A 26,556-nucleotide genomic window follows, 5' to 3' on the forward strand; every position below is an offset into this window, starting at 1 on the left:
GTTGTCTATAATTTCAGACCCCACTGTATATCATATACGTAAATATAGCTATGATTGTGTTTTCTGTACTAGTGTTATAAACTCTCCACTGGAGAAAATGTTTGGTATCACTTTACTTGAAGTGTTATTGGAACACTACTCTGCAGGATCAATCCTTTAGATACACGAAAGCCAGAACTAGTTGGGTACTATTAAGTGACAAGTGACGGCTTTGGGCAGGTTTGTCTGTCATTTGGAACAACTTTGGTGCCACACAGTTTTGTTTTCACTTCATTCAGCCATTTTCAAGGTGCTGTAAAAGGGTCATTCATTAAAAAATGTATATATTTCACCTTTATTTAACCAGGTATGCCAGTTGAGAACAAGTTTTCATTTACAACTGGTCAAGATAAAGCAAAGCAGTGAGACTAAAAAACAACACAGAGTTACACGTGATAAACAAATACACAGTCAATAACACAATATAAATATAAATATAATATAAACACAAAATCTGTAGACAGTGTGTGCAAATGAAGTAAGGAGGTAAGGTAATAGGTAAGGCCATAGTGGCGAAGTAATTACAATTTAGCAATTAAAACTTGTGTTAGATGTGCAGATGAGGATGTGCAAGTAGAATACTGGTGTGCAGAAGAGCAGAAAAAAACAAATAATGGAATGAGGTATGTGGATGGTTGGATGGATGGGCTATTTATAGATGGGCTGTGTACAGTTATAGCGATCGGTAAGCTGCTCTCACAGCTGATGCTTAACGTTAGTGAGGGAGATATACAGTTGCAGTCAGAAGTTTACATACACTTAGGTTGGAGTCATTAAAACTCGTTTTTCAACCACTCCACAATTTTCATGTTAACAAACTATAGTTTTGGCAAGTTGGTTAGGACATCTACTTTGTGCATGACACAAGTCATTTTTCCAACAATTGTTTACAGATTATTTCACTTACAGTGCCTTGCGAAATTATTCGGCCCCCTTGAACTTTGCGACCTTTTGCCACATTTCAGGCTTCAAACATAAAGATATAAAACTGTATTTTTTTGTGAAGAATCAACAACAAGTGGGAAACATTCATGAAGTGGAACGACATTTATTGGATATTTCAAACTTTTTTAACAAATCAAAAACTGAAAAATTGGGCGTGCAAAATTATTCAGCCCCTTTACTTTCAGTGCAGCAAACTCTCTCCAGAAGTTCAGTGAGGATCTCTGAATGATCCAATGTTGACCTAAATGACTAATGATGATACATACAATCCACCTGTGTGTAATCAAGTCTCCGTATAAATGCACCTGCACTGTGATAGTCTCAGAGGTCCGTTAACTCTTGGAACTCCCCATCCCGGATCCGGGATCGTGACTAAAGCCTCAGGCTCATTAGCATAACGCAACGTTAACGATTTCTGAAAATCGCAAATAAAATGAAAATAATGCGTCTGCTCTCAAGCTTAGCCTTTTCTTAACAACACTGTCATCTCAGATTTTCAAAATATGCTTTTGAACCATAGAAATTGACTAATTTGTGTAAGAGTATGCAAAGCTAGCATAGCATTTTGAGTAGCATTTAGCACCAAATAAATAAAATAATTTACCTTTGAAGAGCTTCTGATGTTTTCAATGAGGAGACTCTCAGTTACATACCAAATGCGCAGTTTTTCCTGAAAGCGTCTGTGTGTAGGAGAAATCGTTCCGTTTTCTACATTGCGTCTGGCTACCGAAACGAACCGAAAATTCAGTCACCTACAACGTAAAACTTTTTCCGAATTAACTACATAATATCGACCGAAACATGGCAAACGTTGTTTGGAATCAATCCTCAATGTGTTTTTTCACATATCTCTTCATTGTTATGCAGTTCGTGGAAGCTTGCTTTCCTCTCTGTATCCCATGGAAAAATACTGGCAGCTGCCTTTTGCGCACCAATTTCGGCGCAGGACACCGGGCGGACACCTGGTAAATGTGGTCTCTTATGGTCAATCTTCCAATGATCTGCCTACAAATACGTCACAATGCTGCAGACACCTTGGGGAAACGACAGAAAGGGCAGGCTCATTCCTCTCGCATTCACAGCCATATAAGGAGACAATGGAAAACAGAGTCTCAAAAATCCTGCTCATTTCCTGGATGCCGTCTCATCTTGGTTTTGCCTGAAGCTCACGTTCTAGGGCACGCACAGAAAATATCTTGGTAGTTCTGGACACGTCAGAGTGTTTTCTTTCGAAATCTATCAATTATATGCATAGTCGAGCATCTTTTTGTGACAAAATATCTTGTTTAAAACGGGAACGTTTTTCATCCAAAAATGAAATAGCGCCCCCAGAGCATCAACAGGTTAAAGCGCTGAGAGCATCATGAAGAACAAGGAACACACCAGGCAGGTCCGAGATACTGTTGTGAAGAAGTTTAAAGCCGGATTTGGATACAAAAAGATTTCCCAAGCTTTAAACATCCCAAGGAGCACTTTGCAAGCGATTACTATTGAAATGGAAGGAGTATCAGACCACTGCAAATCTACCAAGACCTGGCCGTCCCTCTAAACTTTCAGCTCATACAAGGAGAAGACTGATCAGAGATGCAGCCAAGAGGCCCATGATCACTCTGGATGAACTGCAGAGATCTACAGCTGAGGTGGGAGACTCTGTCCATAGGAGAACAATCAGTCGTATATTGCACAAATCTGGCCTTTATGGAAGAGTGGCAAGAAGAAAGCCATTTCTTAAAGATATCCATAAAAAGTTTTGTTTAAAGTTTGCCACAAGCCACCTGGGAGACACACCAAACCTGTGGAAGAAGGTGCTCTGGTCAGATGAAACCAAAATTGATTTTTCTGGCAACAATGCAAAACGTTATGTTTGGCATAAAAGCAACACAGCGCATCACCCTGAACACACCATCCCCACTGTACTGTCAAACATGGTGGTGGCAGCATCATGGTTTGGGCCTGCTTTTCTTCAGCAGGGACAGGGAAGATTGTTAAAATTGATGGGAAGATGGATGGAGCCAAATACAGGACCATTCTGGAAGATAACCTGATGGAGTCTGCAAAGGACCTGAGACTGGGACGGAGATTTGTCTTCCAACAAGACAATGATCCAAAACATAAAGCAAAATCTACAATGGAATGGTTCAAAAATAAACATATCCAGGTGTTAGAATGGCCAAGTCAAAGTCCAGACCTGAATCCAATCGAGAATCTGTGGAAAGAACTGAAAACTGCTGTTCACAAATGCTCTCCATCCAACCTCACTGAGCTCGAGCTGTTTTGCAAGGAGGAATGGGAAAAAAAATTCTGTCTCTTGATGTGCAAAACTGATAGAGACATACCCCAAGCGACTTACAGCTGTAATCGCAGCAAAAGGTGGAGCTACAAAGTATTAACTTAAGGGGGCTGAATAATTTTGCACGCCAAATTTTTTAGTTTTTGATTTGTTAAAAAAGTTTGAAATATCCAATAAATGTCGTTCCACTTCATGATTGTGTCCCACTTGTTGTTGATTCTTCACAAAAAAATACAGTTTTATATCTTTGTTTGAAGCCTGAAATGTGGCAAAAGGTCACAAAGTTCAAGGGGGCCGAATACTTTCGCAAGGCACTGTATAATTCACTGTATCACAATTCCAGTGCGTCAGAAGCTTACATACACTTAGTTGACTGTGCCTTTAAACAGCTTGGAAAATTCCAGAAAATGATGTCATGGCTTTCGAAGCTTCTGATAGGCTAATTGACATAATTTCAGTCAATTGGAGGTGTACCTGTGGATGTATTTCAAGGCCTACCTTCAAACGCAGTGCCTTTTTGCTTGACATCATGGGAAACTCAAAATAAATCAGCCAAGACCTCAGGAAAAAAATTGTAGACCTCCACAAGTCTGGTTCATCCTTGTGAGCAATTTCCAAATGCCTGAAGGTACCATGTTCATCTGTACAAACAATATTACTCAAGTATAAACACCATGGGACCACACAGCCGTCATACCGCTTAGAAAGGAGACCCGTTCTGTCACCTAGACATGAGCGTACTTTGGTGCGAAAAGTGCAAATCATTCCCAGAACAGCAGCAAAGGACCTTGTGTCACACCCTGACCTTAGTATTATTTGTTTTCTTTGTTATTTTGGTTAGGACAGGGTGTGACATGGGTGATGTATGTGTTTTGGCTTGTCTAGGGGTTTTGTATGTTTATGGGGGTGTTTCCTATCTGGTTGTTTTTGTAAGTCTATGGTTGACTAGATTGGTCCTCAATTAGAGGCAGCTGGCTATCGTTGTCTCTGATTGTGAACCATATTTAGTCAGCCATATTCTTTGGGTATTTTGTGTGTGATTGTTCCTGTTACCATTGTTCCTATGGGACTGTTTTGTCTTCGTTGATTTCGTCGGTTTATTGTTTTGTTCGTTGTTTAAGTATCCCATTAAATTATTGATTATCATCATGCTGCATTTTGGTCCTCCTCTCTTTCACCCGAAGACAGTCGTTACACCTTGTGAAGATGCTGGAGGAAACCGGTACAAATGTATCTGTATCCACTGTAAAACTAGTACTAAATCGATGTAACCTGAAAGGCCGCTCAGCAAGGAAGAAGCCACTGCTCCAAAACCGGCATAAAAATTGTCAGACTACGGTTTATAACTGCACATGGGGACAAAGATCGTACTTTTTGAAGAAATGTTCTCTGGTCTGATGAAACAAAAATAGAACGGTTTGTCCATAATGGCCATCGTTACGTTGTGGAGGAAAAAGGGGAGGCTTGCAAGCCAAAGAACACCACCCCAACCGTGAAGCACGGGGGTGGAAGCATCATGTTGTGGGGGTGCTTTGCTGCTGGAGGGACTGGTGCACTTCACAAAACAGATGGCATCATGAGGAATGAAAATTAACATCTCAAGTTAAAGCTTGGTTGCAAATGGGTCTTCCAAATGGACAATGACCCCAAGCATACTTCCAAAGTTGTGGAAAAGAGGCTTAAGGACAACTAAGTCAAGGAGTTGGAGTGGCCATCACAAAGCCCTGACCTCAATCCTATAGAACATTTGTGGGCAGAACTGAAAAAGCGCGTGCGAGCAAGGAGGCCTACAAACCTAACTCAGTTACACCAGCTCTGTCAGGAGGAATGGGCCAAATTTCACCCAACTTATTGTGGGAAGCTTGTGGAAGGCTACCCGAAATGTTTGACACAAGTAAAACAATTTAAAGGCAATGCTACCAAATACTAATGGAGTGTATGTAAACTTCTGACCCACTGGGAATGTGATGAAAGAAACAAAAGCTGAAATAAATAATTCTCTCTACTATCATTCTGACATTTCACATTTTTTAAATAAAGTTGTGATCTTAACTGACCTAAGACTTGGAATATTTACTCGGATTAAATGTCAGGAATTGTGAAAAACTGAGTTTTTAAATGTTTTTGGATAAGGTGTATGTAAACTTCCGACCTCAACTGTACATCCCTCCCTACCTTGTAGGCTTACCCAGTATCAAAGGCTTGGCTTGACAATCTCCAAATGTCGTTAACAATGGCAATTTTGACATGTTAATCTTGGTGGGGCAAACTCAACCAATATTTTTCAAATATTTGTGGGCCATTAAATCCACTGCACAACATTGTATTATTTCATTATGCCTATTTGGTCTTAAAAGAAAGGAAAATAAAAAACCCACGAGCATCTACTTTTTTATGCAATATACCGACGCACAGACAGCACATTGCTCAAACAAAACAATCCTTGCAATATCAACTGGAATTACATGGGTCTATTAAGTCAAATCAAAATCCAACTGTCACATGCGCCGAATACAGCAAATTAATACTTTACCGTGAAATGCTTACTTACAAGCCCTTAACCAACAGTGCAGTTCAAGAAGAAAATATTTACCAAGTAGACTAAAATAAAATGTAATAATAAAAAGTAACACAATAACGAGGTTATATACAGGAGGCACCGGTACCGAGTCAGTGTGCAGGGGTACAGGCTAGTTGAGGTCATCTGTACATGTAGGTGGGGGAAAAGTGACTATGCATAGATAACAAACCAACAGAGAGTAGCAGCAGTGTACAAAAGGGGGAGGGGGGGAGGGGGGGGGCAATGTAAATTGTCTGGTGGCGATTTTTATGAATTGTTTAGCAGTCTTATGGATTGGGGGTAGAAGCTGTTGAGGAGCCTTTTGGTCCTAGACTTGGCGCTCTGGTACTGTTTGCCGTGCGATGGCAGAGAAAACAGTCTGTAACTTGGATGACTGGAGTCTCTGACAATTTTATGGGCTTTCCTCTGACACCGCTATTATATAGGTTCTGGGTGGCATGAAGCTTGGCCCCAGTGATGTACTGGGCCGTTCGCACTACCCTCTGTAGCGCCTTACGGTCAGATGCCGAGCAGTTGCCATACCAGGCAGTGATGCACTCTGGTGCAGCTGTAGAACCTTTTGAGGATCTATGGACCCATGCCAAATCTTTTATGTCTCCTGAGGGGGAAAAGGTTTTGTTGTGCCCTCTTCACCACTGTCTTGTTATGTTTGTACCATGATAGTGCATTGGTGATGTTGTTGAGAAAACTATTTGATTGAGAAGAGACTGTCACTGGCAAACATGGTTTAAAGACCCAACAACGTTATTTAGTTTCTCCTCCTCGTGAAGAAAAGCACATGAGCTAAATCTAAAGTAAGCAAAACAATGAAATAATTCCAACATTATCTAAAATGATTAATAAGATCCTGTACTAATGAGCGATATATATAACAATTGGAATGTACAAACTTTGGCATAAGGGAACGATGAGTGTATGAGGCAAGCAGTAATTTCGATTAAAATATTAATGCACGAGTAATCGATATAGCTACGTGTTATAGGCACAGAATTCAGATAATGGGCCGTTCTTACTGTGTTCTCCCTGTACACCAAGTCAGAACCGTAGGATAAATAAAGGGGCCATATAAGCAGACAATGAAAGCTCTTGCATTATTTGATGATTACATTTCTCTATAACAGGTTATAGGCTGCATGTGCACCACCAAGTCAGTACTGTAGGCAAAATTAAGGGGGGTAAATACACCAAGTTATTAAGATGAGTTACATAAAATCTTACTACACAACATTCAGTCGTGGCCAAAGGTTTTGAGAATGACGCAAATATTAATTTTCACAAAGTCTGCCTCAGTTTGTATGATGGTCAGTTGCATATACTCCAGAATGTTATGAAGAGTGATCAGATGAATTGCAATTAATTGCAAAGTCCCTCTTTGCCACTCTTTCATAGTTTTGAAGTCTTCTATTAATTATACAATGTAGAAAATAGTAAAACTAAGGGAAAACCCTGGAATGAGTAGGTGTGTCCAAACCTTTGACTGCTACTGTATATACTGTGCATTAAAAGTATTCAGACCCCTTGACTTTTTCAGCATTTTGTTAGGTTACAGCCTTATTCTAAAATGGATTTGAAAAAAAAAATGTCCATATCAATCTACACACAATACCCCATGATGACGAAGCAAACACATTTTTGCAAATTTATATTAAAAAAAATACATTTTTCACATAAGTATTCCGACCCTTTGCTATGAGACTTGAAATTGAGCTCAGGTGCATCTTGTTTCCACTGATCATCCTTAATATGTTTCTACATCTTGATTGGAGTCCACCTCTGGTAAATTCAATTGATTGGACATGATTTGGAAAGGCACACAACTGTCAACAGCAGCAGTCAAAAGTTTGCACACACCTACTCATTCAAGGGTTTTTCTACATTGTAGAATACTAGTGAAGACATAAACTATGAAATAACACATATGGAATCATGTAGTTAACAAAAACGTGTTAAACAACGTTTTACATTCTTTAAAGTAGCCATCCTTTGCCTTGATGACCTTTGCCTTGATGACAGCTTTGCACACACTTGGCATTCTTTCAAACAGCTTTACCTGGAATGCTTTTCTTTGCAATTTCTCACATGGAATAGCCTTAATTTCTCAGAAGAATTATAGACTGATGAGTTTCAGAAGAAAGTTATTTGTTTCTGGCTATTTTGAGCCTGTAATCAAACCCACAAATGCTGATGTGCCAGATACTCAACTAATCTAAAGAAGGACAGTTTTATTGCTTCTTTAATCAGAACAACAGTTTTCAACTGTGCAAACATAATTGCTAAATAGTTTTCTAATGATGAATTAGCCTTTTAAAATGATAAACTTGCATTAAGCGAACACAACATTCCATTGGAACACAGAAGTGGTGTTGCTGATAATGGGCCTCTGTATGCCTATGTAGATATTCCATTAAAAATAATCTGTTTCCAGCTACAATAGTCGTTTACAACATTAACAATGTCTTTACTGTATTTCTGATCAATTTGATGTTATTTTAATGGAATTATTTTTTGCTTTTCTTTCAAAAACAAGAACATTTCTAAGCGACCCCAAACTTTTGAACGGTAGTGTAATTTTGATTTGCATGACACTTTTTTTTTTTGGTTACTTCATGATTCCATTTGTTATTAAATAGTTCTGATGTCCGCTATTATTCTACAATGTAAAAAATAAAGGAAAGCCCTGGAATGGGTAGGTGTGTCCTAACTTTCAACTGGTACTCTCTCATAGAAGATGAATAGAAGATAAGTTTAGGCCTAACCCCAGAGGGATAGAGATATGCTGGTGGCATGCTACGACACCGATGGCTACTGCGTCTGTAATACAGATATAGACGTACAAAGGAAAGTCATTAGTTCATTTTCAATCTGAATTGTAGGCATTGTAGTAGTTACTCTGGCAGGCTGGAAACCGTCTTCCTCAGCTCAAGTTCAGCTGTCGGAGTCAGTTGGTACTCAGGGGCAAACTGCCTTCATATCATAGGGCTGCTAAAGTTTAATAATAGCCAAACCATACCAAACGTTTCTAAACTTTTTATTAGGGTAAAATCAGAAGTAACTTAAGCCATTGTTTATAGGGAAGATACGATTAGAAGAGCAATTGTAAACCAGAAAAAACACGCTACTCTCCCCAACCCCCCCCCAGTAAATTTCCAATGGTCCTTAACGTTATCCTTTGGAATGCATCAAGCTGCTGAATCTTGTAGAAGACAGTTGTTTAAGAATGTGACTACATTGGTTATTGTAGACACAGCGTGCAAGAGTTTCTTCTACATGAATGCACTTACCCTTGTTATGCATTGTGATATTTGCAATCATGTATTGAATGCAAATATTGAAGGGGCAGCAATAGCCTAGTGGTTAGAGTGTTGGGCCAGTAACCAAAAGGTTGCTGGATCAATATCCGAGCTGACAAGGTAAAAATCTGTTGTTCAGCCCCTGAACAAGGCAGTTAACCCACTGTTCCCTGGTAGGCCGACATTGTAAATAAGAATTTGTTCTTAACTGACTTGCCAAGCAATATAATAAAATGGATGGCCTCGAAGCTGCTTGATGGCCTCGAGAAGCTGGCCTTGAGAAACTGCTCTAATCATGGTTTGACTTTGACTGTCTGTCCACCTCTTTTTCTATCTGTCCCTCAGGGTTCTGGCTGGGGATCGAGCTGGACAAGCCCAGCGGGAAGAACGATGGCTCGGTCGGCGGGGTGAACTACTTCAGCTGTCCTCCCAAACATGGTGTCTTTGCCCCTCCATCGCGTGTACAGAGGTAAGTCCATACCCCTCTGGGCTACTACATTTTATATTTGTAAACAACAAACAAAAAAATCTGGAAGGATTGTCTTTAATTATTTCTCACATTTAGAAATGGGTTTAGAGAAAAAAATTCACAGAACCAAAGTTGCATCTGGTGAATGTCACTGGCACAATTACCGTATAACCGTGTAACCGTATAGCGGTTATGGATGAAGACTGTGATGAAAATAAAATAACGGCCATATGTGGAATGAACAGCTCACTCAGGCCGGGATGAATGGGCATTTGTGCTCTTGAGTCCGTTTCTGCTATAACATGGACTCTTAACAATGTGATGAAACTAGAAATAGAATGAATAGAACGGGCTTGGAACCTCTAACCCTGGAAATTTGACTGGTAAACTGAGTACACTCAAAATGGCTGTTTGTTATTGTATTGCAATCATTTCCATGGTAATGTAGAATGTTCATTAAAATTATTTCGAAGAAATTAAACAACATAATTTCAGTGCATATTAATGGGTACACTTACTGCTCTACTTCCTGCTTTGCTCCTATGGGTACGCTCACAATGGCCGCCAGTCTACCCATTATGACATTGACTTCAATGGGGATGCCAAATTCTATTCATTCTATTTCTATGGCAGCACATGCACGTGAGAGTGGAGGAGAGGAGAACCTGTTTTTCTTTCTTATTTTCTATTCGAACGGTTATCACGGTGACATCAGTAATTTGGCAGGCCAATAACCATCATCCAAACTTCCATGACCGTCACAGCGCTATTCATTACACTCATCAATATTTGGCTGTCACTAACAAGCCAGGCCTCGACAATGCCATTTGTGAGAGCTGTTGAAATATTTGATTTTTGCTTTCTTGACACTGCTAACAATCCAGATTGGTGATTTACTAGACCACGGGTGTCAAACAGGGACAGGAAGCTAAGGCCTATTCGCAGCCAAACCGACTGGGCTGTGTTCATTACGAAACAGGGAAGGCCAAAGGGCTACCTGGGCTGGTCTGTCTGTTAGAAATATATACATAACATTTTATTGGTCACATACACGTTCAGCAGATGTTATTGCGGGTGTAGCGAAATGCTTGTGTTTCGAGCTCCAATAGTGCAGTAGTACCTAACAAGTAATATCTAACAATTTGACAACAATACACACAAATTTAAGTAAAGGAATGGAATTAAGTTTATAAATATTTGGATGTGCAATGTCGGAGCGGCATAGACTAAAATGCAGTAGAATAGAATACAGTATATACGTATGAGATGAGTAGTGCAAAATATGTAAACATTATTGAAGTGACAAGTGTTCCAATTACTAAAGTGACCAGTGATTTAAATTCAATGTACAGTTGAAGTCGTAAGTTTACATACACTTATGTTGGAGTCATTAAAACACGTTTTTCAACCACTCCACAAATTTCTTGTTAACAAACTATAGTTTTGGCAAGTCGATTAGCACATCTACTTTGTGCATGACACAATACATTTTCCAACAATTGTTTACAGACAGATTATTTCACTTATAATTCACTGTATCACAATTCCAGTGGGTCAGATGTTTACATACACTAAGTTGACTGTGGATTTAAGCAGCTTGGAAAATCCCAGAAGAAGATGGCTTCTGATAGGCTAATTGACATAATTTGACTCAATTCGAGGTGTACATGTGGATGTATTTCAAGGCCGACCTTCAAACTCGGTGCCTCTTTGCTTGACATCATGGGAAAATCAAACGAAATCAGCGCAAAACTGAAAGCACGTACCACCACATTTAATCATGGCAAGATGACTGGGAATATGGCCGAATACAAACACTGTAGTTATTTCCTCTGTTAGGCAATCAAACATGCAAAGTGTCAGTATAGAGACAAAGTGGAGTTGCAATTCAAAGACTCAGACACGAGACGTACGTGGCAGGGTCTACGGACAATCACGGATTACAAAAAGAAAACCAGCCCTGTCGCGGACATCGACGTCTTGTTTCCAGACAAGCTAAACACCTTCTTCGCCCACTTTGAAGACAATACAGTGCCACAGACACGAACCGCTACCACGGAATGTGGGCTCTCTTTCTCCGTGGTCGAGGTGAGTAAAACATTTAAACATGTTAACCCTCACAAGGCTGCCGGCCCAGATGGCATCCCTAGCCGCGTCCTCAGAGTATGCGCAGACCAGCTGGCTGGTGTGTTTATGGACATATTCTCTCCTTATCCCATACTGCTGTCCCCACATGCTTCAAGATGGCCACCATATCACCTTCACCCTACCTGTCACCCTAGACCCACTTCAATTTGAATACAGCCCCAATAGCCCCAATCGCCATCACAATGCACACTGCCCTATCCGATAGGGACAAGAGGAATACCTATGTAAGAATGCTGTTCATTGACTACAGCTCAGCATTAAACACCATAGTACCCTCCAAACTCATCATTAAGCTCAAGTCCCTGGGTCTTGACCCCTCCCTGTGCAACTGGATCCTGGACTTTTTGACGGGCCACCCCCAGTTGGTGAAGGTAGGAAACAACATCTCTACTCCGCTGATCCTCAACACTTGGGCCCCACAAGGGTGCGTTCTCAGCCCCCTCCTGTATTCCCTGTTCACTCATGACTGTGTGGCCATGCACTCCTCCAACTCAGTCATCAGATGACACAACAGTGGTAGGCTTAATTACCAACAACGACGAGACAGCCTACAGGGAGGAGGTGAAGGCCCTCAATGTGTGGTGTCAGGAAAATAACCTGTCAATATCAGCAAAACTAAAGAGATGATCAAGGAATTTCAGGAAACAGCTGAGGGAGCCCCCCCCACTATCCACACCGACAAGACAGCAGTGGAGAAGGTGGAAAGTTTTAAGTTTCTCGGTGTACATATCACCGACAAAATGAAATGGTCTACACACACAGACAGTGTGGTGAAAAAGGCGCAACAGCATCTCTTCAACCTCAGGAGGCTGAAAAAATGTGGCTTGTCACCGAAAACACTCACTAACTTTTACAGGTGCACAATCGAGAGCATCCTGTCGGGCTGTATCACCGCCTGGTACGGCAACTGCACCGCTCACAACCGCAGGGCTGGTGCGGTCTGCACATCGCATCACCGGGGGAAAACTACCTGCCCTTCAGTACACCTACAACACCCGAGTTCACAGGAAGGCAAAAAAGGACAATAACCTCCCGAGCCACTGCCTGTTCACCCCGCGTCCATCCAGAAGGCGAGGTCCGTACACCAGTCACCAGTTTTGTTGTGGAATTGTTAGATATTACCTGTTAGATACTGCTGCACTGTCGTATCTAGAATCATAAGCATTTAGCTGGACTCACAATAGCATCTGCTAACCATATGTATGTGACCAATGCTACCTGCATTTTGTGTCACTGGTCTACACACAATATCCCATAATGTCAAATTGGAATAAGGTTTTACCTTTTTTGTACAGTTTAGTTCAAAATGAAACCTAAAATATCTTGGAGTCAGTAAGTATTCAACCCTTTTATGGCAAGCCTAAATAAGTTCCGGAGTAAAATTTGCTTAGTAAGTTATGTGGACTCACTCTGTGTTCAATAATAACATGATTTTTGAATGACTACCTCATCTCTGTACTCCACACATACAATTCTCTGTAGCTCCCTCAGTCGAACAGTGAATTTCAAACACAGATTCAACCGGAAAGACCAGGGAGGTTTTCCAATGCCTCACAAAGAAGGACACCTAAAGGGTAGATGGGATAAAAAAGATAAAAAAGAAGACATTGAATATCCCTTTTAGCATGGTGAAGTTATTACTTGTTTTATCAATACATCCAGTCACTACAAAGATACAGGCGTCCTTCCTAACTCCGTTGCCGGAAGGGAAGGAAACTGCTCAGGGATTTCACCATGAGGCCAATGGTGTCATTAAAACAGTTGAGTTTAATGGCTGTGATAGGAGAACAATGAGGGTGGATCAACAACATTGTAGTTACTCCACAATACTAACCTAATTGACGGAGTGAAAAGAAGAAAAGCAATATTCCAAGCATCCTGTTTGCAACAAGGAACTAAAGTAATGCTGGCATAAATGTGGCAAAGCAATTAACTTTTTGTCCTGAATACAAAGTGTTATGTTTGAGGCACAGTGGTGGCTGCCTCATGTGATGGGTACGCTTGTAATCATTAAGGACAAGGGAGTTTTTCCAGGATAAAAAAGAAACAGAATGGAGCTAAGCGCAGGCCAAATCATAGAGTAAAACCAAGTTCATTATGCTTTCCTGGGAGATTAATTTACCTTTCAGCTGAACAATAACCTAAATCACAAGGCCAAATCTACACTGGAGGTGCTTACCAAGAAGACAATGAATTACAGTTTTGTTACAGTTTTGACATAAATCTACTTGAAAATCTATGGCAAGACCTGAAAATTGTTGTCTAGCAATGATCAATAACCAATTTGACAGAGCTTGAAGAATTGTGAAAGGAATAATGGACAAATGTTGCACAATCCAGATGTAAAAAGCTCTTACAGACTTACCCAGAAAGACACACCGTTGTGATCGCTGCCAAAGGTGCTTCTACAAAGTATTGACTCGGGTGTGAATACTTATGTAAATGAGATATTTCTGTATTTCATTTTCATAAATTTGCTTACATTTCTAAAAACATGATTTCACTTTGTCATTATGGGGTTTAGTGTGTAGATGGGTGAGGAAAAAACATATATTTAATCCATTTTTAATTCTGGCTGTAACACAACAAAATGTAGAAGTAAATTAATAATTTCTGAAGACACTGTAATCCATAGAAGGTTTTTGGAACCTCTAACCCTGGCAAATTGACTGTTAAACTCATGGGTGCCCTAGCAATAGCTGCCAGTCTTGCCTTGAATGGGAACTACCATCTATGAATTATATCTCTATGCTTGGTTAGTTTGTTTGCCTACTGCAAATTTCAAAATACAATCCTGCGAGAAATGTACCATTTGGAAAGCAAATGCTGTCCTTACTAAATGTGTAATGTGATGATTTTACATACAAAACCTATTTAATAAAATATTTAATCAGTCGTCTTCCTCAAATGAAGGGGATGATGACAATATTTGCGAGACGTAGGCTATCTGATTCCGTTGGTCCTCAACTCGTGACTCAGACGAATAATTCAGGATAAATGGAGTTAGCCTGCCCCGGGGCAGGTTAGTTCTAAATGCTTCATTGCCATAGAAATTAACCTGGCCACTTTCACGGTACTGGTTATTCCAGGTTGAACTCAGTTACCTCTCTAACTCGTCAAACATTATTCGTAGTATAGAGCTCAGGAAGAAGCCCTCTCTGTTGCCATCTCCTGTGTCCCACCAGCTACAGCACTGTGCTCCCAGTTCACCCCCAACAAGCTGATCGCTGTGTCTGTGAATGCATCCCCACACAAACACACACACACACACACACACACACACAGGAGACATAACACTAAAACAATTAACAAACGAATCAATAATTAGGAATTCATGATTCATCATAATAATATGCAAAGTGAGTAATGCACCAATGCATCACCGGGGGCAAACTACCTGCCCTCCAGGACATCTACAACACCCGATGTCACAGGAAGGCCAGATAGATCATCATGGACAATAACCACCCTAGCCACTGCCTGTTCACCCCGCTATCATCCAGAAGGCGAGGTCTGTACAGGTGCATCAAAGCTGGGACTGAAAGACTGAAAAACAGCTTCTATCTCAAGCCCATCAGACTGTTAAATAGCCATCACTAGCACATTAGAGGCTACTGCCCTATATACATATACTTGAAATCACTGGCAACTTTAATAATGGAACATTAGTCACTTTAATAATGTTTACATATTTTTCATTACTCATCATGTATGTACTGTATTCTATTCTACTGTATCTTAGTCTATGTCGCTCAGACATTGCTCGTCCAAATATTTTCATATTCTTAATTCCATTCCTTTACTTATTTGTGTGTATTGCTGTGAAATTGTTAGATATTACTTGTTAGATATTACTGCACTGTCGGAGCTAGAAACACAAGCATTTCGCTACACCCGCAATAACATCTGCTAAACACGTGAAGGTGACCAATAACCTTTGATTTGAACAATAAATCATGCGAAGCAGCCACAACTGTCAGTAAGTGTCCATGGTTGAGTCTTTTAATGAAGAGTTGGTGATAAAAATGTCCAGTTTGAGTGTTTTTTTGCAGCTCGTTCCAGTCGCTAGCTGCAGCGAACTGAAAAGAGGAGCGAGCCAGGGATGTGTGTGCTTTGGGTACCTTTGACAGAATGTGAATTGCAGAATGGCTGTTGTATGTGGAGTTTGAGGGCTGCAGAAGGTATCTCAGATAGGGGGGAGTGAGGTCTAAGAGGGTTTTATAAATAAGTATCAACCAGTGGGTCTTGCGACTGGTATACATGGATGACCAGTTTACAGAGGAGTATAGAGTGCAGTGATGTGTCCTTCAAGGAGCATTGGCGGCAAATCTGATGGCCGAATGGTAAAGCACATCTAGCCGCTCGAGAGCACCCTCGCATGGGTAGGATGATCATCTGAATCAGGGTTAGTTTGGCAGCTGGGGTGAAAGAGGAGTGATTACGATAGAGGAAACTAAGTCTAGATTTTACCTTAGACTGCAGTTTTGATATGTGCTGAGAGAAGGACAGTGTACCGTCTAGCCATACTCCCAAGTACTTGTATGAGGTGACTACCTCAAGCTCTAAACCCTCAGAAGTAGTAGCTCCCTCAGTCGAGGGAGAGGGGCATTCCTCTTACCTACCACATTACCTTTGTTTTGGAGGTGTTCAGAACAAGGTTAAGGGCATAGAAAGCTTTTTGGACACTAAGAATGGGGAGGGACCAGGGATTAGCTGGGCTAATTACAGATGAGCTATGTACAGGTGAAGTGATCTGTGAGCTGCTCTGACAACTGGTGCTTAAAGTTTAGTGAGGCAGGTAAGAGTCTCAAGCTTCAGAGATTTTTGCAGTTCGTTCCAGTCATTGGCAGCAGAGAACTGGAAGGAGAGGCGGCCAAAGGAGGAATTTGCTTTGGTGGTGACCAGTGAGATATACCTGCTGTAGCTCGTGCTACGGGTGGGTGCTGCTATGGTGACCAGTGAGTTGAGTTAAGGCGGGGCTTTACCTAGCAGGGCCTTGTAGATGACCTGGAGCCAGTGGGTTTGACGACGAGTAGGAAGCAATGGCCAGCCAACGAGAGCGTACAGGGTGCAGTGGTGGGTAATATATGGGGCTTTGTTGACAAAACAGATGGCACTGTGATAAACTGCATCCAATTTGTTGAGTAGAGTGTTGGAGGCTATTTTATAGATGACATCGCCGAAGTTGAGGATCGGTAGGATTGTCAGTTTTACAAGGGTATGTTTGGCTGCATGAGTGAAAGATGCTTTGTTGAGAAATAGGAAGCCGATTCTAGATTTAATTTTGGATTGGAGATGCTTAATGTGAGTCTGGAAGGAGAGTTTACAGTCTGGCCAGACACCCAGGTATTTGTATTTGTCCACATATTCTAAGTCAAAACGGTGGGATTCGAAGTTGTCGGTAATCTGTTTGTTGACTTGGCTTTCGAAGACCTTAGAAAGGCAGGGTTGGATAGATATAGGTCTGTAGCAATTTACAGTGCCTTGCGAAAGTATTCGGCCCCCTTGAACTTTGCGACCTTTTTCCACATTTCAGGCTTCAAACATATAGATATAAAACTGTATTTTTTTGTGAAGAATCAACAACAAGTGGGACACAATCATGAAGTGGAACGACATTTATTGGATATTTCAAACCTTTTTAACAAATCAAAAACTGAAAGATTGGGCGTGCAAAATTATTCAGCCCCTTTACTTTCAGTGCAGCAAACTCTCTCCAGAAGTTCAGTGAGGATCTCTGAATGATCCAATGTTGACCTAAATGACTAATGATGATACATACAATCCACCTGTGTGTAATCAAGTCTCCGTATAAATGCACTTGCACTGTGATAGTCTCAGAGTTCCGTTAAAAGCGCAGAGAGCATCATGAAGAACAAGGAACACACCAGGCAGGTCCGAGATACTGTTGTGAAGAAGTTTAAAGCCGGATTTGGATACAAAAAGATTTCCCAAGCTTTAAACATCCCAAGGAGCACTGTGCAAGCGATAATATTGAAATGGAAGGAGTATCAGACCACTGCAAATCTACCAAGACCTGGCCGTCCCTCTAAACTTTCAGCTCATACAAGGAGAAGACTGATCAGAGATGCAGCCAAGAGGCCCACGATCACTCTGGATGAACTGCAGAGATCTACAGCTGAGGTGGGAGACTCTGTCCATAGGACAACAATCAGTTGTATAGTGCACAAATCTGGCCTTTATGGAAGAGTGGCAAGAAGAAAGCCATTTCTTAAAGATATCCATAAAAAGTGTTGTTTAAAGTTTGCCACAAGCCACCTGGGAGACACACCAAACCTGTGGAAGAAGGTGCTCTGGTCAGATGAAACCAAAATTGAACTTTTTGGCAACAATGCAAAACGTTATGTTTGGCGTAAAAGCAACACAGCTCATCACTCTGAACACACCATCCCCACTGTCAAACATGGTGGTGGCAGCATCATGGTTTGGGCCTGCTTTTCTTCAGCAGGGACAGGGAAGATGGTTACAATTGATGGGAAGATGGATGGAGCCAAATACAGGACCATTCTGGAAGAAAACCTGATGGAGTCTGCAAAAGACCTGAAACTGGGATGGAGATTTGTCTTCCAACAAGACAATGATCCAAAACATAAAGCAAAATCTACAATGGAATGGTTCAAAAATAAACATATCCAGGTGTTAGAATGACCAAGTCAAAGTCCAGACCTGAATCTGTGGAAAGAACTGAAAACTGCTGTTCACAAATGCTCTCCATCCAACCTCACTGAGCTCGAGCTGTTTTGCAAGGAGGAATGGGAAAAAATGTCAGTCTCTCGATGTGCAAAACTGATAGAGACATACCCCAAGCGACTTACAGCTGTAATCGCAGCAAAATATGGCGCTACAAAGTATTAACTTAAGGGGGCTGAATAATTTTGCACGCCCAATTTTTCAGTTTTTGATTTGTTAATAAAGTTTGAAATATCCAATAAATGTCGTTCCACTTCATGATTGTGTCCCACTTGTTGTTGATTCTTCACAAAAAAATACAGTTTTATATCTTTATGTTTGAAGCCTGAAATGTGGCAAAAGGTCGCAAAGTTCAAGGGGGCCGAATACGTTCGCAAGGCACTGTAGGTCTAGAGTGTCTCCCCCTTTGAAGAGTGGGATGACCGCAGCAGCTTTCCAATCATTTCCAATGATGTTGAACAGGCTAATAATAGGGGTTGCATCAATTTCAGCACATAATTTTAAAAAGAGAGGGTCCAGGTTGTCTTGCCCGGCTGATTTGTAGGGGTCCAGGTTTTGCAGTTCTTTAGGAACATCAGCTATCTGGATTTGGGTGAAGGAGAAATGGGGAGGCTTGGGCAAGTTGCCGTGGGGAGTGCAGGGCTGTTGACCGGGGTAGCCAGGTGGAAAGCATGGCCAGCCGTAGAAAAATGCTTATTGAAATTCTCAATTATAGAGGATTTATCGGTGGTGAAAGTTTTTCCTAGCCTCCGTGCAGTGGGGAGCTGGGAGGTGGTGCTCTTTTTCTCCATGGACTTTACAGTGTCCCAGAACTCTTTTGAGTTTGTGCTACAGGATGCAAATTTCTGCTTGAAAAATCTAGCCTTAGCTTTCCTAACTGCCTGTATATATTTGTTCCTGAAAGCCCTTAAGTTAAAGTGCAGAAAACCCAGGCTTTTACAAGAGCAGATATCAGAGCACAAGTCAGAATTGGGTCGAGCAACAGTAGACGGGCCAGGGTGTGCATGCACATTTCCTCATCAGCAGTAATACAATCAGGGCATGGCAAAGGACATGGAGAGCTCTGCAGTGTTGATTTATGACATTTGAATGTGCATTAGATGGCAACAAGATCATATTGTACAGCAATTTCATCAGGTAACATGAATACAAAGCCGGCAAGAGGTGGTTAGAATAGGATGGGAAGCCAAGAGTCTGTGTCACCAATAGAGAGTCAGATTCCCGAGTGTGGGAACAAACAGTCTGTCCCACAGTTAGGTAAAAAAGCAAGTTCATAGTCAACAAAGCACGCAGGAGTCTTGAGGCAAATGGCATAAAGCACGAGAAAAATATTTAACGACTTGGGGCTAGCCATTGTAAGTCCAGAGTCACTCGCCCCAACAGTACGTGCGTACCTCGCGAGAGAGGGGGCAGTGTGGCAGGAGTACCTGTACCAGACAGGGGGAGACAGGCCAGAGCAGGTGGTAAACAGTTCGCCATGTGGAATTCAAGCAGCAATGCAGCAATGGGAGTAGGTGTCACACCCACTTGGGAGAAGCTTTTTTTGGGAGGCAGATTCCTGATAAAAAGCCAAGTTTGCTAGCTAACGTAGCTAGCAAGTCTCTGTCCGCCGTTTTTTCCACGTGGAAAAGGAGGTCATTAGCGAGCTATATCTCTTCAGTTTCTGTGCATGGTCCTTTACGACATCCAAACAAAGTTGTCCTGTGGCTGTTGCATTTTGGAGATTGCGAGGAGGTTATCTTCTGATGTGATCAAATGTGATTAAATACTTTCAGGTGATATCCTCTGGGTCCACATTGTACATTTTGTTATACAGTTGAAGTCGGAAGTTTACATACACTTAGGTTGGAGTCATTAAAACTCGTTTTTTAACCACTCCACAAATTTCTTGTTAACAATCTATAGTTTTGGCAAGTCGGTTAGGACATCTATGTTGTGCATGACACAAGTCATTTTTCCAACAAATGTTTACAGACAGATTATTTCACTTGTAATTCACAGTATCACAATTCCAGTGGGTCAGAAGTTTACATATACTAAGTTGACAGTGCCTTTAAACAGCTTGGAAAATCCCAGAAAATTATGTCATGGCTTTAGAAGCTTCTGATAGGCTAATTGACATAATTTTAGTCAATTACAGGTGTACCCTTGGATGTATTTCAAGGCCTACCTTCAAACTCAGTGCCTCTTTGCTTGACATCATGGGAAAATCAAAAGAAATCAGCCAGGACCTCCGAAAAAAAATTGTTGACCACCACAAGTCTGTTTCATCCTTGCGAGCAACCCCCTGAAGGTACCGCGTTCGTTTGTACAAACAATAGTACGCAAGTATAAACACCATGGGACCATGCAGCTGTCATACCACTCAGGAAGGAGACACATTCTGTCTCCGAGAGATGAACGTACTTTGGTGTGAAAAGTGCAAATCAATCCCAGAACAACAGCAAAGGACCTTGTGAAGATGCTGGAGGAAACGGGTACAAAAGTATATATATCCACAGCAGAATAAGTCCTATATCGACATAACCTGAAAGGCCACTCAGCAAGGAAGAAGCCACTGCTCCAAAACCGCCATAAAAAAAAAGCCAGACTACGGTTTGCAACTGCACATGGGGACAAGGATTGGACTTTTGGAGAAATGTCCTCTGGTCTGATGAAACAAACTGCTTGGCCATAATGACCATCATTATGTTTGGAGGAAAAAGAGGGAGGCTTGCAAGCCGAAGAACACCATCCCAACCGTAAAGCACGGGGATGGTAGCATCATGTTGTGGGGGTACTTTGCTGCAGGAGGGACTAGATTATTGGAGGACAAAAAAAATAGCCGATACCGATTATTTTTTATTATTTTTTATTTTAAAATAAATGTACATATATATATATATATATCATACACACACACACATTTTGTAATAATTACAATTGCAACGATACTCAATGAACACTTATTTTAACTTAATATAATACATAAATACACACACACACAGCTCTGGAGTGACAATGATACTGAAGAGTCTGCTTTGGAGACAAATACTCTCAACTGTTTGAATAAAAATAGAGTTTAAGTTACCTGTGATGAATGTTGAAAACAAAAACTGTAATTTCTATATGCATGAAATCCTACTTTAATAATGGACATGGTAAGAATTGACGACCAAAGTGCGAGTCATAATTCCCATGACACCTTCTAGCAAAATCTGAAAAGCGGTTCCTTCATTTATTCCATAGGATATTTTTAGATTCACTTAAAATAAGGTCTGTGTTTCGTGTAGGCTTACACCACCGTGCCAATTTTATAACTGTGTAGATATCCATAGGACAAGGTAACTCTGATCAATATTGGCTAAATATAAGCGAAGATTATTTTTTTTGTAGAGTGGATTTATGAAAATATGTTGACAAACGTTACCTTATCCTAGTGAGATTTACACGGGTACGCATGAACGCAAGATAAATTACACAATTTCACCTGGTTAATATTTATTTATAATTTTTTTAGCTAAATATGCACTTTGTATTGATTTTAAGAAAGGCATTGATGTTTATGGTTAAGTACACATTGGAGCAATGACAGTCATTGATTGATTTTTATAAGATAAGTTTAATGCTAGCTAGCAACTTACCTTAGCTTACAGCATTTGCATAACAGGCAGGCTCCTCGTGGAGTGCAATGTAATCAGTTGTTAGAGCATTGAACTAGTTAACTGCAAGGTTGCATGATTGGATCCCCCGAGCTGACAAGTTTAATCTTGAAACTCCCCATCCCGGATCCGGGATCGTGACTAAAGCCTCAGGCTCAATTAGCATAACGCAACGTTAACGATTTCTGAAAATCGCAAATAAAATGAAAATAATGCGTCTGCTCTCAAGCTTAGCCTTTTCTTAACAACACTGTCATCTCAGATTTTCAAAATATGCTTTTGAACCATAGAAATTGACTAATTTGTGTAAGAGTATGCAAAGCTAGCTCCATAATATCGACCGAAACATGGCAAACGTTGTTTGGAATCAATCCTCAAGGTGTTTTTTCACATATCTCTTCATTGATATATCGTTCGTGGAAGCTTGCATTCTTCTCTAAATTCCATGGAAAAATACTTGCAGCTGACTTTTGCGCACCAATTTCGGCGCAGGACACCGGGCGGACACCTGGTAAATGTGGTCTCTTATGGTCAATCTTCCAATGATATGCCTACAAATACGTCACAATGCTGCAGACACCTTGGGGAAACGACAGAAAGGGCAGACTTACTCCTCTTGCATTCACAGCCATATAAGGAGACAATGGAAAACAGAGCCTCAAAAATCCTGCTCATTTCCTGGATGCCGTCTCATCTTGGTTTTGCCTGAAGCTCACGTTCTAGGGCACGCACAGAAAATATCTTGGTAGTTCTGGACACGTCAGAGTGTTTTCTTTCGAAAGCTATCAATTATATGCATAGTCGAGCATCTTTTTGTGACAAAATATCTTGTTTAAAACGGGAACGTTTTTCATCCAAAAATGAAATAGCGCCCCCATAGCATCAAGAGGTTAAAAATCTGTCGTTCTTCCTCGTTCCTAGGCCGCCATTGAAAATAAGAACGTGTTCTTAACTGACTTGCCTAGTTAAATACAGTTTAAATAAAGGTGTTTTTTTAATTAAACGGCAAATCGGCCCTAATTAATCGGCCATTCTGATTGATCGGTCGACCTCTAATATAAACTTCTGACCCACTGGAAATGTGATCAAAGATATAATATCTGAAATAAATCATTCTCTGTACTATTATTCTGACATTTCACATTCTTAAAATAAAGTGTGTTTACATGCACGTTAGCCAAATACATTTAAACGTCTGGCTTCAAATGTTTCTGTCTGTTACCCAAAATAAATTCAATTCAATCAAAGCAACAATATATGCAATTTCAACTAGTTATAATGCATAGTAATAATGTTTGGTGGCGAGGCTTGTGCTATTAATACAAAAAATGGTTTAATTTCAATATTTTTTGTCCGAAGTTAAAAAAAATCCAGGAAATTCTAAAGCTAATTTGAGCCATGTACTAACAAGGCTTTTCAGCATAAGCAGCTTGACTACTCCTAGAATACTGTAGCTTTATTGATCAACTGTTCTTCAACAACAGATGTACTCACATTGGATGGGTTGATTAGGATTCAAACCTTCTCTCAGCCAGCCTAATGCGTACTATTCGAGTAGGTTTACCCCATTTATGTACTTGGTAATGTAAACATGTTTTTTCATGCAAGACATCATCCCATTCCACTCATTTAAACATTATGGGGAGGTTTTTCTGGACACAGAGTCAAGGAAGTTGATTCATTTGATTGAAGTTTCTTTTAAAGGTAGACGGCACTATACATACGTATTTACTAGCAACCTATCAAGGAAGAGGAGTCAAGAAAAGGGGAAAGTAAGTCTTATTTGTTTTAGATGTTGAAATGGAATTAATGAGTTTTTTTGTTTTTTTATCTCGTTCCTTCTCTCTGTCTACCCCCTTACATTTTCTTCCTCTCCCAGCTCCACACCTGCAATCATCTTTCTCTTTTTTCTTACTCTACTTTTACTGTGTGATGAGTAGAGTGTTTTTTCTGAAAGGACTGGACTCCTTTTCTCATTCTTCCCCTAATTTTTTTCCCTAATTAACCTGCGGGGCAAGCGGGAAGCTCTGCTAAATCGAGGCTTGGGCTAATAGAGATCTTCCTCTCACATTCTCTCCATCACCGAGAGCCAGAACAGCCACTCTTTCTCTCTCTCCTTCTTGCTGTCTTTCTCTTCCTGTCAGCAGCTATCAGGACCCATTAGATAACAAATTGTGAGGCGTTACTTTTTTCTTCACATTTTTTCTGCTTTCTTTCATTCCTCCCTCCTCTCCTTTTCTGCTTTCCAAACCAGATAAGGCAGTTTTTTTGCTAAATTCTCCACTTCGCCTGCCTAAGTGGTAATGGTTTTCATATCTCCAGCTATTATCGCTGACACACAGTGGCAAACACATCCACCAAGTTGGACAGGCACCTTGTGCTGGGATACCACATTTTTATTTTATTTTGTGTCTATTCGAGAGTTGATGAATGGCAGGTGGGCGGTTCTGGGTCAATTCCATCTCAACTCATTCCATTCCGGAAATTAATGGATAATCAATGGTTTAATTGGAGAAATAGCCCATTGTTTTAAATTATGACTTTTTTCCTGCCCTATTCTTTTAGTGAATTTTAATTCATTCCCTGTGTAGTGAATACGCTCGAGTTGAAATGGAATTGACCCCAACCTTGTACTGTAAGAGAAAGAGCTGATTTTGTAGGGTGTTATTAAAGAAGGCTGCTGTTTCCGGAACTCAGTAAGGGCTTTAACGATTGTGTGTCTTAGACTTTAGTGTAAATGTTTTTTAATTTTATTTAAAAATTTTCCACAGGATCCATGGCTCTATGGATTGTCTTTCAGAGCTGTCCTCCTCACGTCTCAACCGTCCTTTTGCTAGTGAGTGAGTTTTTGGCCTTCTGATTTTTCCTTAGTTATACATTTATTCTTGCAAACGCTGAGTAAACTTAATTAACGATGATAACATTTTAATGATGGAAAATGCAGTTGTCTTCATGTCACAATTATTTCGGTACCCTTCACTGTGTGCGTGTGTGTGTCCTTCTTTGTATTTGTTTATGTTAGTGTGTGTATGTGTACTTCATATTTGTGAATCTGTCTCTGTGTATTCACACGTGTCTGTCATATTTCAGGAATCAGGCGCAGCTTCAGCACGTCGACGGCCATCGCTGCCCAGAAGGAGCAGAGCCAGAAGAGTACCGTCAACAGGTGGCCATTTTCTCATAAGCACTCTCCTCCACATTCCACGTGTCTGCATTTCTCCTCCCTGACCGTTTTCAGCTTTCTCCCTAATCCCCCCACCACCGGAGGTAAAATCAATAGTGGTCAGCAAAAATTATAGTTTTGGGGAATTGCCAATGCTCGATAGCAGGGTTATAATGAGTATGAAAGCAATTCAAGATCAATCCCTCTCCTTCGCGTTCCTCTCCCTCTCTCGTTTTACATCTTTCTCTCACCCCTCCCATTCCTTCCCTTCCTCCCTTTGCCACTCTCTACATTCTTCCCAGTCCATTGTCTCACTTTCTCATTACACCCTCCTTTCACTATTTTTACTCTCCTTTCTCCATCCCGATTTCAAATCATCTTTCTCACGCTGCACTATTTCACCCTCTTCCTCTACCCTTTTATTCCTTCTCTTGCTTGCTGCCTTACACTCTCCCTCTCTGCCACCTTACTCTGCTTCTCTCCCTCTACACTCACCCTTCTGTCCCTCTCTTTCTCTCTCCACCTCTAACCCCATTCATCCATCTCAATCTTAATTCAATTTCAATTTAAGGGTCTGTATTGGCATGGGAAACATGTTTACATTGCCAAAGAAATTGAAATAGATCAAATAGATGAAATAAACTATAACAAAATCAGCAGTAAATATTACACTCACAAAAGTTCCAAAAGAATAAAGACATTTCAAATGTCATATTATGTCTATATAGTGTTGTAATGATGTGGAAATGTGACTGACCGGCTGAAATCGGTCTCATGTAGCGAAATCAGATTTTTTTATTTTTACATTGGATAAAAGTAGACTCACAGCTACAAAATTGTGTATCATACACTGCATTTTTTGAGGAACAATGGGAAAGTAATTCTGCTTTGAACGTTGATAAACTTGTAAACTGACGTTTGAGAAAAGAGCCTTTGAATGTTTTGGTACTTATTGGAGAGCTCTCCTTTGTCTACACCCATTCCAGGTCTACACCCAGACACACTTGTTTAAATTGATGCGTCATGTGAAAGAAATGCTATAACCCCCACCCACATCCAATGGTGGAATTCCTTATATTAAACCATACGGCACAAGTTTATTTTATTCATTATTATTGACGGATAGCCAGGTGTGCACTCCAATATTCAGACATAATTTACAAACGAAGCGTTTGTGTTTAGTGAGTCTGCCAGATCAGATGCAGTAGGGATGACGAGTGTGTGAATTGGACAACTTTCCTGTCAAAATGTAAGGAACATGTATGGAGTAAAAAGTACA

General features: G+C 40.6%; 1 protein-coding gene across 6 annotated transcripts in view; it reads left to right on the forward strand.

Annotated features, from left to right (window-relative positions):
• Positions 1 to 26,556, forward strand: part of LOC135526148 (CAP-Gly domain-containing linker protein 4-like) — a 95,433-nt gene that overhangs the window by 58,888 nt on the left and 9,989 nt on the right. For 5 of the 6 annotated variants that reach the window (XM_064954278.1, XM_064954277.1, XM_064954276.1 and 2 more), the window contains 3 exons: positions 9,491 to 9,614; positions 24,886 to 24,950; positions 25,205 to 25,280. In XM_064954278.1, coding sequence (XP_064810350.1) covers positions 9,491 to 9,614; positions 24,886 to 24,950; positions 25,205 to 25,280 — 265 coding nt within the window. Of the gene's footprint in view, positions 1 to 9,490; positions 9,615 to 24,885; positions 24,955 to 25,204; positions 25,281 to 26,556 lie in introns of all 6 variants that reach the window. The other variant, XM_064954279.1, reaches the window with a different exon arrangement.

Source organism: Oncorhynchus masou, chromosome 32 (assembly GCF_036934945.1).
Source record: "Oncorhynchus masou masou isolate Uvic2021 chromosome 32, UVic_Omas_1.1, whole genome shotgun sequence".
Lineage (NCBI taxonomy): Eukaryota > Metazoa > Chordata > Actinopteri > Salmoniformes > Salmonidae > Oncorhynchus > Oncorhynchus masou.